The 12,463-nt window shown below is 48.2% G+C and overlaps 1 protein-coding gene across 3 annotated transcripts in view; it reads right to left on the reverse strand.

The window, feature by feature from the left end:
• The window catches only part of RSPO1 (R-spondin 1), a 56,455-nt gene that overhangs the window by 17,034 nt on the left and 26,958 nt on the right, over positions 1-12,463 (reverse strand). For all 3 annotated transcript variants that reach the window (XM_029571433.1, XM_029571432.1, XM_029571431.1), the window contains exon 3: positions 1,460-1,654. In XM_029571433.1, coding sequence (XP_029427293.1) covers positions 1,460-1,654 — 195 coding nt within the window. The remainder of the gene's footprint in view (positions 1-1,459; positions 1,655-12,463) is intronic.

Genomic DNA, 12,463 nt, shown 5'->3' on the forward strand with positions numbered 1-12,463 from the left:
ACACAACCGAGATGTAAGGGTTATCTAGAGAGCAAGCATGAATGGACATCAGAAGTAAAGAGCGCTGGGATTTCGGGGCACTATGCAGCGAGGGTGGCCCGATACATTTATCCAGTGGTTCTGAAGCACCAGTCCAAGAATGCTCTGGGATGCAGCTAAATAACCCAAACCGGTTCATGCATCCCAGGCCTCTTCCTCTGGAGAAAAAGCACTTTCAGTCCCCAGAGAGAGGAAGAACAGGAGTCGCTGTTCTTTAGCACGTTCTCCGCTGCTGCCGCTAGACTTCCTCGTGGGCTTCAGTTCGAAGCCAGCAGTCCAGGGAGATGGATTTAATGTGAAGGAAATTCAAAGTTAAGAGGCAAGCGCAGGGCTGGGAGAGGTCCAGAGAGAAAAGGGAAGGGGAGGCTACAGCTCCCCCTCCCCCACACACTTTATCACAAACTCCTAGAAAGAAAGCTTAGTAGGAAGGAAATGCTCTCTCCCGCGGTGATGGATGTCACATTCGGATGCAATCAGTTGCCTTATGTCACCCTGGGGAGGTCTCAACTCACCCGGAAGGAACAGAAAGTCATAAGAGGGAAGGAGGCCAGAGAAGCAGGTGCTTGAAAAGACCTTTCAGGTCTGGGCACTGGCATTGCTTCTCTCCGTCCATTACTGGATCGATTCACTCCATGGCTTTTATTGACCCTGGCTGGGTCAGGGGGCCATTAGGTGGCAGGTGGAAGGCAGAGCTTCCTCATAACCTGCAGCAGCCCCTCTAATGGAGAGAGTTTTAATGTCCCTCAGTGACTTCAGGAAAGAGAAAAATCAGGGCCCAGAAACTGTTAGACTACAAAGAAACAAGCCCTTGCTACCTTGAGCAGTAAATCTTTATTGGAATCAAATCAAGGCGAGCCAGCAGGAGGCATGCACTCTCCAGGGAGCTAGGGAAAAGTAGCTTATTAGTTTAATTCTGGAGATAACTTTGCAGGTACAGACAGAGAAGGGCAGACAGAGGTCTGGAGAGATTTGGGGACCTTTTCCCTAAAGTTTGTCCAAAGAGGACAGCAGAGTATCTTACAACTCGTCACAGGCTCATGATGATGATTATTATTATTGTGAGACCACAGGCACAGGAAATGGGATATTCTCTTTCCCCAAACGTTTATCTCCCTCTGGCACAATTTATCCAACTGGAGCTAGCAGCACAGGGGATGATTATTCTGTTAACTATAACTGATACCTTGGCTGAACAGTAATGGGAAAAGCATAAGGCACCTTCCCCTGACAGCAAATTAAATGTCCTTTAATTGGAGAATTTTGCCTTATCACCCAAATGTAAATGCCCACTCCCTACTCTATAAGACTGAATCCGGTTCTCAGAGAGACTGACTCAGACACCTCCAAGTCATGTCAGAGATGCCACAAAGATTCCCCTCGCACACATACAGAGACCTCCTTCTGCCCCTTCCTCACTTACTGATGCACTTGTTCATCATATCTGGATTGCGCACCCCGAAGTAGCCCGCCGGACAGGAAGGCAAGCAGATCCCGATCTGTCGAATGTCGTTCCTCTCCAGCAGTATGAAGAGCTTAGGGGAGCACTGCAGACAGCCGTTGGACTCCGAGCACTTGTCACAACCCTTGGTGCACACTGGACTCACCTCCGTACTTCCTGGGGAAACAGAAGTTGCAGGCACACATGACTGAGGCGGTAAGATTGGGTGGGTCCCATGCCCACTGATGAAATCTCCCAAGGGGGACATCGGGTTGGAGAAAGGAAGAAGGATCCGTCTCCATCTTCAGGGAGGAGGGTGGCAAAGTGTCCTGTATTTAAAGGACAATTCCTCATTTGAGTTTAAAAGAAAAACACAAAGAACTAATTAATTTTCTCTTTGTCCTGCAAAGAAATCAATGTATTGTTGATTGTATGCTTCAAACCATTGGCAAGGCAACCTAGAATTATGAAAAAAATTCAAAGGAATTTAAGAAAGCTCCTAACACACATTTGTTTGTGGCTGCCTTCTCCTCTAATCCCAGTACCCAGTAGCTCCTTCCTGAATGTTAAACACATCTGCTCATTTCTTCCTCTTCTAAACCTTACAGTAGCTCAACACGGTTGGACGTGAAGCTTGATATGAAGCTTTTATTTGCTTGTGATGGTTTTGTTTTACTATTATGAATGTTTTTCTGATACCAGCGCCGAACTAGGGGGGGTGCGGGCCAGAAATGCTTTTAAAGAAAGAAAGCAAGGCGAATGTGATTCAGCAGGGATTTTGGACGTCCCCACCGTCCCTCTCCCTGTCCTCATTCAAAGCTTCTTCAGAAAAAGCATTAGAACATCAGCTTTCTTGGATGACCGAATGAGTTAGGAAAAAACCCAAAAGTATTTTAGCTAAGAAACAGAGGGGAGCTTGGCAGGTGCCAGACTGTAAGATAACAGAAAGGTTGGTGGATGCCTGAAGCGCTCCCAGTAAAGGAGGTGCAGGCAGACACCTTACCGGAATTCAAGAAAGCCTGGGATAAGCACAGGGGATTAGTAGGGAAGTGAGGATTAAGTATCTGTGGAATTGCAGCAGAAACCCTAAAATGAGCAGACCGGCTGGGTCTCAGCATCCTGTTCTGCCATCTAGTCCTATTATAGTTACCCATCTAGCACCTGGAATTCCTCGGCCTCGGAGCTCTGGGATACACTATGAGGGAGCACTCAAATCACATTCTTCTTCCCACTACTGAAAGAACTCTATTAATTTTTCCTGTTGTTTCCTAAGCTCTCCACAGCGACTTTCCAAACTGTGCCAGCGAGCGTTCATTAGTTTTCTTGACTGCTGACGTTGCTGAGGCCCTCTTTCCACATGACTTTGGGATCCAGCTTCTGTACAGTCTCTACTTTCTTCCGGATTTTTGCATTTTATATTTCCAAGGTCCCCTTCAAGAATATCTTTAAACTGGGAAAGTGTTTGATGTGCTGGAAAACCTCAGACTGACTTAGATATCTGTTTGGTATTTGTGAAGTAGTTTGCCTTTGGTATATGTGGTGTACATGCACCTCTGATAATTAATCTTACATTACTGATATGAATCTGCTGTTATAGTTGTGAATCACTTTGATCTGATTTAGGCTGCAGATTTGGTGTGGATTGTTCACTCTTATCTGTGCTCTTCTGCTCCAGCTCCCGCCTCCGCACTTTCCACCTCGCTGTGCTGAATGCCTGCATGTCATGCCCCCTCTCTGGCCACAGTCCAATCAATGTTCCCTCTAATTTTTGCAAAACTACATGCGTCAAAATTTTCTTTTGTGCAACTTTTATAAGCTGAGTTCAAATTTGTGCACTACGATCCAGTATGATGCAAATAATATCGAGATTTCTCATGCGTGCTACGTTTTGCCATGTACCTGGGATTCATGACTTGTATGTGCACACACACACACACACACACACACACTTAAGTTCAGCCCTGCAGGGACTGTCTCTTGTGTGTATCTGCACAGCACTTCATACTTCTAGTACTGCTAAAGACATGCTAAGTAGTAGTAGAAGAAATAGTAGTAGGGCCTCTTGTTCTCATGCATTTGGATATTATAGACTCATCTGTGGCCTGGGACCCACTGGTGATCCAGAAGTGCATCACTTGAGAAATCCAGATTTAAGCAGATGTTTGCCAACGTGGTTACATTTAATGAAAGCTGTTAAATCTAGCTGGAGGATCTGGAAATCTTCTCAAAGCCAGTTTTTACAATTGCAGCTTCACAGCCATAAAAAAAAATCTCAGAAACCTGGAACTTCTGAAATAGTTCTATTCTGGAATATGTTTATCACTGCTTTTTGCATCTGAAACTGAAGACTTTTAAGATCTACTATCACAGAAGTGGAAGAGCACTGAATGAGAAAGTGACAGACCTTGCCCTGGTAGCTCAGTGATTTTAAAGTGCTTCTTTAAAGTAATATATATATTCTGTGCATGCAGAAACCTGGTATTCTGTGTGTGAAGCACCTGATATGGGCACAAAAATAGTTGCTACTGGCTTGGATTGAGATACTAATATGCAGATATTAGGATAAAGCACAGGACTGTTTTTACAGCCAAGTCAAAGCAAAGCACGTTCAAGCAACATTGTCTAAAGTTATCATGAAGGCTGCTCACCCTGGAAAAACAATTTTGTAATGGGTTTGACAGTTGCTTGGTTTAGATTGTAAATATTAGAAACATAGAAACAGTCTGCCCAGCAAGCTTCCCATGGTAGCATCTGCCGCGCCGTGCAGGTTACCCCCATGTATCAGTCAGTGCTGCTTGACGGGCTTTGCTTAAGGACTTGGCCGTAGAAGCAGTCCTGTGTTTTTTCTTAATGTCTGAACATCAGTACCCCAGACTGTAAAAAAGTCAGGGCTCGTGTTGGCTGTCTCTGAATCCAAATTTCTCTTTTCTTCCAGCTCCCACCCCCTTTCTTCGAAGCAGAGAGCGATGTTGCATTTGCATCAGAAGCATCAAGGATTATTGGTTAAGGGAGGCAATCCCATGCCTTCTGTTAATGGCGGTAACTACTACCCTTAAGACAAGGCTTGGGGGTAACCTGCATGGAGCGGCAGTTACTGCCCTTAAGACAAGGCATGGGGGTTACCTCATGGAGAGGCAGTTACTCCCCTTAACAGAAGGCTTGGGGATAACCTGCATGGAGCAGCAGTTATTCCCCTTAACAGAAACATGGGGGGTAATTTGCATGGAGCGGCAATTTCTACCCTAAACAGAAGGAATGGGGTAACCTGCATGGAGCGGCAGTTACTGCCCTTAACAGAAACATGGGGGTAACCTGCACAGAGCGGCAGTCACTACCCTTAACAGAAACATGGGGGTAACCTGCACGGAGCGGCAGTTACTGCCCTTAACGCAAACATGGGGGGTAACCTGCACGGAGCAGCAGTTACTGCCCTTAACGCAAACATGGGGGGTAACCTGCACGGAGCGGCAGTTACTACCCTTAAGAGAAACATGGGGGTAACCTGCACGGAGCGGCAGTTACTGCCCTTAACGCAAACATGGGGGGTAACCTGCACGGAGCAGCAGTTACTGCCCTTAACGCAAACATGGGGGGTAACCTGCACGGAGCGGCAGTTACTACCGTAAGAAACTTGCTGGGCAGACTGGATGGTCCATCTGCTTTTTACCTGCTGTCATTACTATGTTACTAAGTTACTCTAAAAGTGTGACAGCTTCTATTTTGCACTACAGATACAGAGCTAAGGAGCCAAGAGCATTAGAAGACAGGATGACAGTTGTACAATACCCAACTCTCAACTTGCTGAGTCATGAACGAAGTGAGAATGGGCTGTCCTGATATTTAAGAAGAGGATGTTAATGAAGTCTGATATACCATCCCATGGAAGTGAATAGAGGGTGAGGCTCTTCCTATGAGCTCATCAGCTTCCTTGCAAGGACGGGCTTGACAGGTGAGCCATTCACCTGGAGGAGGTACAGGCATAAACAGCCACAGACTGCAAGAAAACCCAGGATAAGCAGCCAGGAAGTGGCATCGCATCAGGAAATAAAGCCCATCTAGCCTGCCGGATTTATCTGCCGTCATGTCCTATGTACCTAAGCTTCATAAACTGTTCCCACAGTTTCAGTCCTGCCGAAGATGGCAAAAGAAGTGGTTTGCAACCAGCACTAGGCAATTGCAGAGCAGCCCTCGCAGGCAAAGCCGGGTCCCAGTTTTGAAAAGGGACTTTGGGCTGACAGCTGGCGCACTGCCAGATGTGAGCCCAAAGCCGCTCGGTGCCCACCTGCCAGCCTGACAAGGGCACGGAGTGGCCCCAGACAATCCGAGAGAGGGGGAGAAGAATGCGGCCGAGATGGGGAGGAGAGGAGCTATCTGACCACAGGGTGTTGGACGCCTGCCCGGGAGCTGTAAAAGGATCCTCGCTCTCGTAAATCAGAACTGCCATCTGCTTCTTGCATCAGGATTAATACCATCCCGAGCAAGGGGCTCGTAGGTGGGGGTCAGAAAACCCGAGTCCTGCATCCTGCGGAGTCGCTGGCCTGCGCGAAGGCTGGACCTTTCTTTATTACATTTGGATACCGTGGTTCTGGTTTGACAATCCCGGCGGTTTAGTCATAGTCAACAAAAAAAAACCAACATCCCTGGAGCATACATTTTGCACCCTTAGGAACCGTGTTCACTAGAGAGGCCAAAGTGACTTGACATGGTTGAAAGTCAGACTCCAGCACAGATCGGCAGCTCGCTAATAAACAGGGCTCCCCAGGCTGCATCTCACGGGCCTTTCTCTGGCCTTCTGTAAACCTAAGGCTCCCCTTCTCTCTCCTTCTCCCTGACATTACAGCTCTCTTGGCTGGGAGGCTCGTGTCTTTCCTTGGCCAGTCTCTGCCTCATTTTTCTCCAGGAAAATCAGAATGCCTGGGAGAGCTTTCCTTGGGCTTTTCTATGTAGAGACATAAATAAGTTTGCCTTTCCACAGAAAGACTGAAGCAGTCACTGCCAAGGCCCATGGAGCATGAACTCATCCGACACCTGCGCCAAAAGGTACCAAATAGCCTGCTTCTGCTTGCTTGGTGGCTGCGTGCTGGGTGCTGCCATGGCACCAAAACCTTAAATCCCACCACGTCTGCTTTCTAGAGGCGGCTTCTCTACAATAGGGGTGCACGGAAAAAAAAATGTGCTTAATTTTGTGTTTTCTTTTAAGTGATTTAGCAAGCACGGAAACAAGAAAACTAAAACAATTTTGTAGTGTGTGGTTTGTTTTGGGGTTTTTTTTGTCCTTTTGGTCGGAGGAGAAGCAACACAAAACGAAACAACAAATGTCTCTTTTATTAGAAAATAACGTTCCCCCAATGTAGGCAGTCGGGTACAGATGCAATAGTAAGGGTGGGTCCGGTCATTTCCCACATCCTACCCCCTCACCGCTGCTTTATTTCCTCATGCATATGAATGGCAGTGCATGCAAATCTTCTGCATATTCACTAGGGGGTATTCTGACTGCCTAGATCAGTGGTTCTCAACCCTGTCCTGGAGACCCCCCCAGCCAGTCGGGTTTTCAGGATATCCACAATGAATATGCATGAGAGAAAATTTGCATGTTATGGAGGCAGTGCATGCAAATTTTCTCTCATGCATATTCATTGTGGATATCCTGAAAACCCGACCGGCTGGTGGGCCCCCAGGACAGGGTTGAGAACCACTGGCCTAGAGGGTCCCGAGCGAGGCCCCTGGGTTGAGAGCTTTGGGCTCAATACAAGAAGTTGCCCCGGCCTTCGTCCCTCGCCACCCGGGCAGCCTCACATTCGCCTTCAGTTGAGATTTGAAAACCTTTCCAGCAAGAGCCAGGAACTGGTCCAGGGCCCTCTCTCTTCCAAGGGCGCTAGAAACCACAAAGGGTGTCTCTCCCCATCCCCTAACAGCGCCGGGATTACCCCGGGGGGGGGGGGGGCCTCCCCTCTCTTAAACGCGAGGGCTGCCTCGGGCCAGGAAATCCAAACGTCCTTAATATTTCATGAAGAGGATGAGCTCATGAGCAAAGATAAAGGGATGCGAATGAAACTTAAGCAGCAGGCCTTCAATTATTTGTGCTGAACTAATTACACCCAGAGGGGCTGTTCCCGAACACCTCCTCCCCTTCTTACATGACTGAAGCTTTTCCTGCTTTCCCTTCACAAGCCACAGAAAGACCCCAGCAGAGCTAGGAAATAGAGGGAAAATGGCCAAAATGCAACCAAATCAGACCTATTTTTCTTTTTGTTTCAGATTTTTTAGTCCTGAGAAGATCCCATCGACTGAGAGCAGCCACGCCCCCTCCCCCCACCATTATGAAGGAATTCGAGATGGGGGAGGGTAGGGTGCTGCTGTGCTGATCCTCATCAGAAATGCATGGCAGCTCTTGCACCGATACATGCCAAGTGCCAATGGAGCAGGCTCTGGGCTGGAGATATTCCAGAGGGATGAGGCCATAACGAAAGGACAAAATATAAGAAGTCTAGGGAGTCAGACCCAAAGAGGAAGCAACCTAGCAGAAAAAGACATCCAAATTTCCATGCTCAAATTTAATAATCAAAGGAAAAGTTCCCACTGACTCAAGCAGACGATTTTACCTGCACAGTTTCTATTGCTGTGGAGTTTTCCCCTTCTCAGAGTGGCAGGAATTTACATTTTGGCACTGTTTCACAGCTTTGGAAAAGCACAAAGGTGACACCTGCACCATCTGTTTTTCCCTGTTAGTCCAATCAAAGCTGTCAGCCTGCAGACATTTCAGTTTTCTCCAGGACTGATTCCCATCCACTAAAGTGTCAGCAATCTGACAACTAGACTTTTTCATAGAAACATAGAAATGGTCCGTCTAGCGTATGAGAGTATCTGCTGCGCCATGCTTATCAGTTTCCCAGACTGTAAAGTGTTGGGGACCCTTGTTGGGTGCTGTCTGAATCCAATCCCCCTTTTCCCCTGCTGTTGAAGCAGAGAGCAATAATGGAGTTGCATCAACAGTATCAAGGCTTAATTGTTAAGGGCAGTAATCAGCGCACGAGCAAGTCACCCCCATGCATTCTTCAAACTTTTTTTTCCCGCTCTTCTTCTGCTCCTAACTTAAATCTGGCCCTGTAACTTAAAAAAACCCAACCCAATTGTACAGGCCATAGCCTCAGTTATTGACAGTAATTAAATGCACACCTTAGGAAAGGGATGGAGGATACCTCTGAAGATTGGGGTTCACATGTGATGTCCCAGTAGAAAGCGAGAGAGTCCAGGGTTTAGTAAGTAAAGGGAGCACGGGTAAGAGAAAAATTCTGACTCCCTGTCCCTTCCCCCCAAGTCTGTGAGTGGGAAATATTTCCCAGCTGTCACATGGGGGGTAAATATTTCCCAGCTGTCACATGTCTTGGGGTAACGTGGGGGGAGGGGGGCTCGCTCTGGGACCCGAGACCCAAGAACGTGCTGGGAGAGGGGAGAAGATCCTGCAGTATCGGCATCTTCTTGATTTGACTGAGTGGAAACTGCTTAGTGCTCAGAATAGGAAAAACCCTCTGAAGAGGAGCCAAGCACCGAGGCAGGCTTTGCCCATGGACCTTCTGGCAATTGTGCACAACGGTAGTCAAGGTCCGGCTGAAAAGGCTGTCCGTCCATCCATCCATGAGAACCCTGGACAGACTATAAACTGATTCTATTTTTTTCTTCTGTAAAATGCTTTCTTTTAATCGTCTTTTCAAGTACCAAGAACAGGTTTGCAAACAATCAATCTGAGTTGTTTGAATAATTTCAGACTCAACAAAACACACAACAAACAAATTAGATAACAACAAATGAAGAGCAAACTAGACAAAGGCCTCCCACTTTTCATATAAGAAAGGGAAAACCCTCAGAGTATTCAGTAATTCCCTGGTGTTAATGATAGAGCAGGGGTGGCCAACTCCGGTCCTCGAGAGTCACAAACAGGCCGGGTTTTCAGGAGCTCCACAATGAATCTGCATAAGGAAGATTTGCATGCATTGCCTCTATTGTATGCAGATGTGCCTCATGCAGATTCATTGTGGAGCTCCTGAAAACCCGGCCGGTTTCTTGCTCTGGAGCACGGGAGTTGGCCACCTCTGTGCTAGGGCTTCAAATGCCATCATAGGAATTATATCACTTCCCAGCAGGGGAAGCGTCACGCTGACAGCCCCTCCAAATAGGAACCTGGGCGGCACAGCTTCCTCGCCGGCCAGTAGTGGATGAAAAGCCTGAAGGAGTCCTGCTCCAGTCATCTGGGGCGGTGGAGGCAGGAGAGAAGAAGGGAGATAGGGGAAAGAGGACTGGAATCACGGTGGGGATGGCGTAAAAAAATGCTTGCATGCCCCAGGCATTAAAATGTCTCTTTACTGATCCGCTGGAGGGAGCCGAGTTGGGAGGAGGAAGAAGAAGAGAAATAATTGGACTTTCTAGGCAGTCAGCAAGCATGGATTCACGCTGCTTTCTAGATGTGTCTTCAGAAGCAGATTTTGTTTGCTCTCCGTGACCTTTGTACCATGTGTTACAGAAAAGTGATGGTCCTTCTCCCTTACTGACCTAAGAGCCTGCAGCACGCCAGTGACAGAAACCCGCTCCTAACATCGCCTGAATCCAAAGGGACTTTCCGTCCATCTGTGCTTTCTCATCGAGAAGTGGATTCCAAGTCTGAATTCCCGTCCCTTGGCCTTCTTAGCATATCCTTCCCTTCCCGGAGACACATGTGGAGAGGAAATAGGATGCTGGATGCCTGGAACTACCTCTCGGGCAGAGGCGATGGAGCCAAAAAACAGTAAAGGGAATTCAAGAAGATGTGGGGTAAGCACCGAGGATCCTTCACAGTGGTGGAGAACTGAGGAAAGAGGCGGCAAGGAAGTGGGGTCTGTGGTGTCGCAGGAGGTAGCAAAAACGGGCCAGATGGATGGGTCTCTATGTGCCATCACGTTCCCTGACACTCAAAATGGCGAAGGTTGCTACCGGGAAGCTGCATACACAATGCAACAGAAAACGTTGCAGTGCCACGGGCAATAGTGGTCAATACTGTACTGGACATAGCAATGGAAGAGGGGAGAACGTTTATGTGGGGGAGAACCTTAATGGCTACTAGAGACGTTATTAGAAGTTTTACTGCTAACCTTTCGCTAGACATTGCATCAATAACTGTTCTCTCTAGTACAGATTGCCCCTCATGCCACATGAGAGGAGGGGGGGGGGGGAGCAGGAGGAGGGGGGGCCAGTGGTTTCCCTCCAGCAGATCCGGGGATGAGGGCGGAGATGGGGGATTAGCAGCTAAAAGGAAGAGCGAACGGCTCAGATCTGTTTGCACTGCTGCCTCCCTCTCCCCAAACCCTTTTGCAAAGACGGAGGGCATCCAGTGCCATGCTCACCGGGAGTGGCTGCAAAATCCCTGGATGCAGGGGAAGCTGGGAGGGAGGAGGACAGAATACTGGACCCTAAGCAGCCCAGGCAAGTGGTGAAAATGACCTGTCCAACAATGGCTGTCACCCGGTCCTGCTGAGAATTCCAGCGGGTTTTCCACAGCGCCTGTGGCACCACTCAGGTTAAAAGAGGTATTCTGGGATGGGGGAGGGGGAGGAAACCAGCACGGGTACCTTTAAAAAAAGGCATTCCTTGGGGGGATATTTACGACAGCCCACATACAAGGGATTTCCCAAAGTGCCCAGGGCTATCTATTTCAATCCCTTGCCCCACTCCACACACAAAGCAACTACAAGGGGACCGATGCAATATTTGTGTGCAGAAAACGGGTGCTCGGGAGAGGTGGCTGATAAGCGGGTTGAAAAAACGGACACTCAGTCCCGCTACCGGCATAGGCACACCTGGGCCGTGTATCTTATGTGTGTATATTGGGCATCCAGAAATTACTTTTCCAAAAACATTTTTTTTTAACCATATCTGCTTTATTTGGTTCCTCCTACTTAGTATCGCTACGATACCATTAGGAGGAATCACAGAAAGCAGGATTTTTCTTTTTTTTTCTCAGTGCATCCACCTTGAGCGTGGCGCACGTTTACGCCGGCTCCCGAGCTGCTGTAAAATTTGCCCCGTTGCAATGGGACGCATGGGCTGTGCAGGAAACGTTTTGCACTGCGGGGTAACAGCCAATAGCCACATCTACGTGGAATTTACAAGTGATGAGCGCTATTAGCTACGTGGTGATTTGGACGCGTATTGCATGGGGGGGGGGGGGGGGGTTATGGCCGTGCATCCAAAACATGAATCCAATCACGTGTGAAACCGTGCCCTAGCCGCTGCGTGTGGTATTGCATCGGCCCCGAAGAACGCAGGCCCCTTTAGTGTGCACACGTTTTGCTGGCCGATCTTGAAAGAGAAACTTCCACGCGAGTATCCAGAGGGACACGTGGTAAAGGTGCAATCCGAAAATGGCCCTGCCTATGTGCAAATAAACAAGCGCAGCAAAGGTCAAAGCTGAGAGGTTGAAAACGTAGGCCATTACAATCGGCTTTTAGCCACATAAATCTAATCAGTAAAAAAAATTCCCCTCCCTCAAACTGGGCTGACTAAAATGTTTGCCCACAAAATCGCTCTGTGCATAAATGTATCCAGAGGGGAGGGGTTTCAAATGAAGTCACTTGTGTGATATTCAGGGCTAAGAGGATACATTTCGTCCCCCTAACTGCGGCCGCAGGAATGGCTGACTCGTGTCTAACCATTCACAATTTCAGGCCGATTCAGAACAAATCAATCATGGGAGAATGGGCGCTCTCCCGACACGCAGGCAGCCACCTCTCCTGGGCACGCGATCCTATATTTAAATGAGGGGGTCGCGCTAAAAGGAGGCGCTAGGGACGATTACGCGCCCCTAGTGCCTCCTTGGCTCAGGAGAGGTGGCTCTGTCAGCGGCTTCAGTTTTCCGAACCCGCTGACAGTGATCGGTTAGGACAACGGATGCCGGTAAAGCTGAGCGTCCGTTCTCCTAACCGGTCTGGCTGACACTTTTTTTTTTTTTTTTTACAT

Source organism: Rhinatrema bivittatum, chromosome 11 (genome assembly GCF_901001135.1).
Source record: "Rhinatrema bivittatum chromosome 11, aRhiBiv1.1, whole genome shotgun sequence".
NCBI lineage: Eukaryota > Metazoa > Chordata > Amphibia > Gymnophiona > Rhinatrematidae > Rhinatrema > Rhinatrema bivittatum.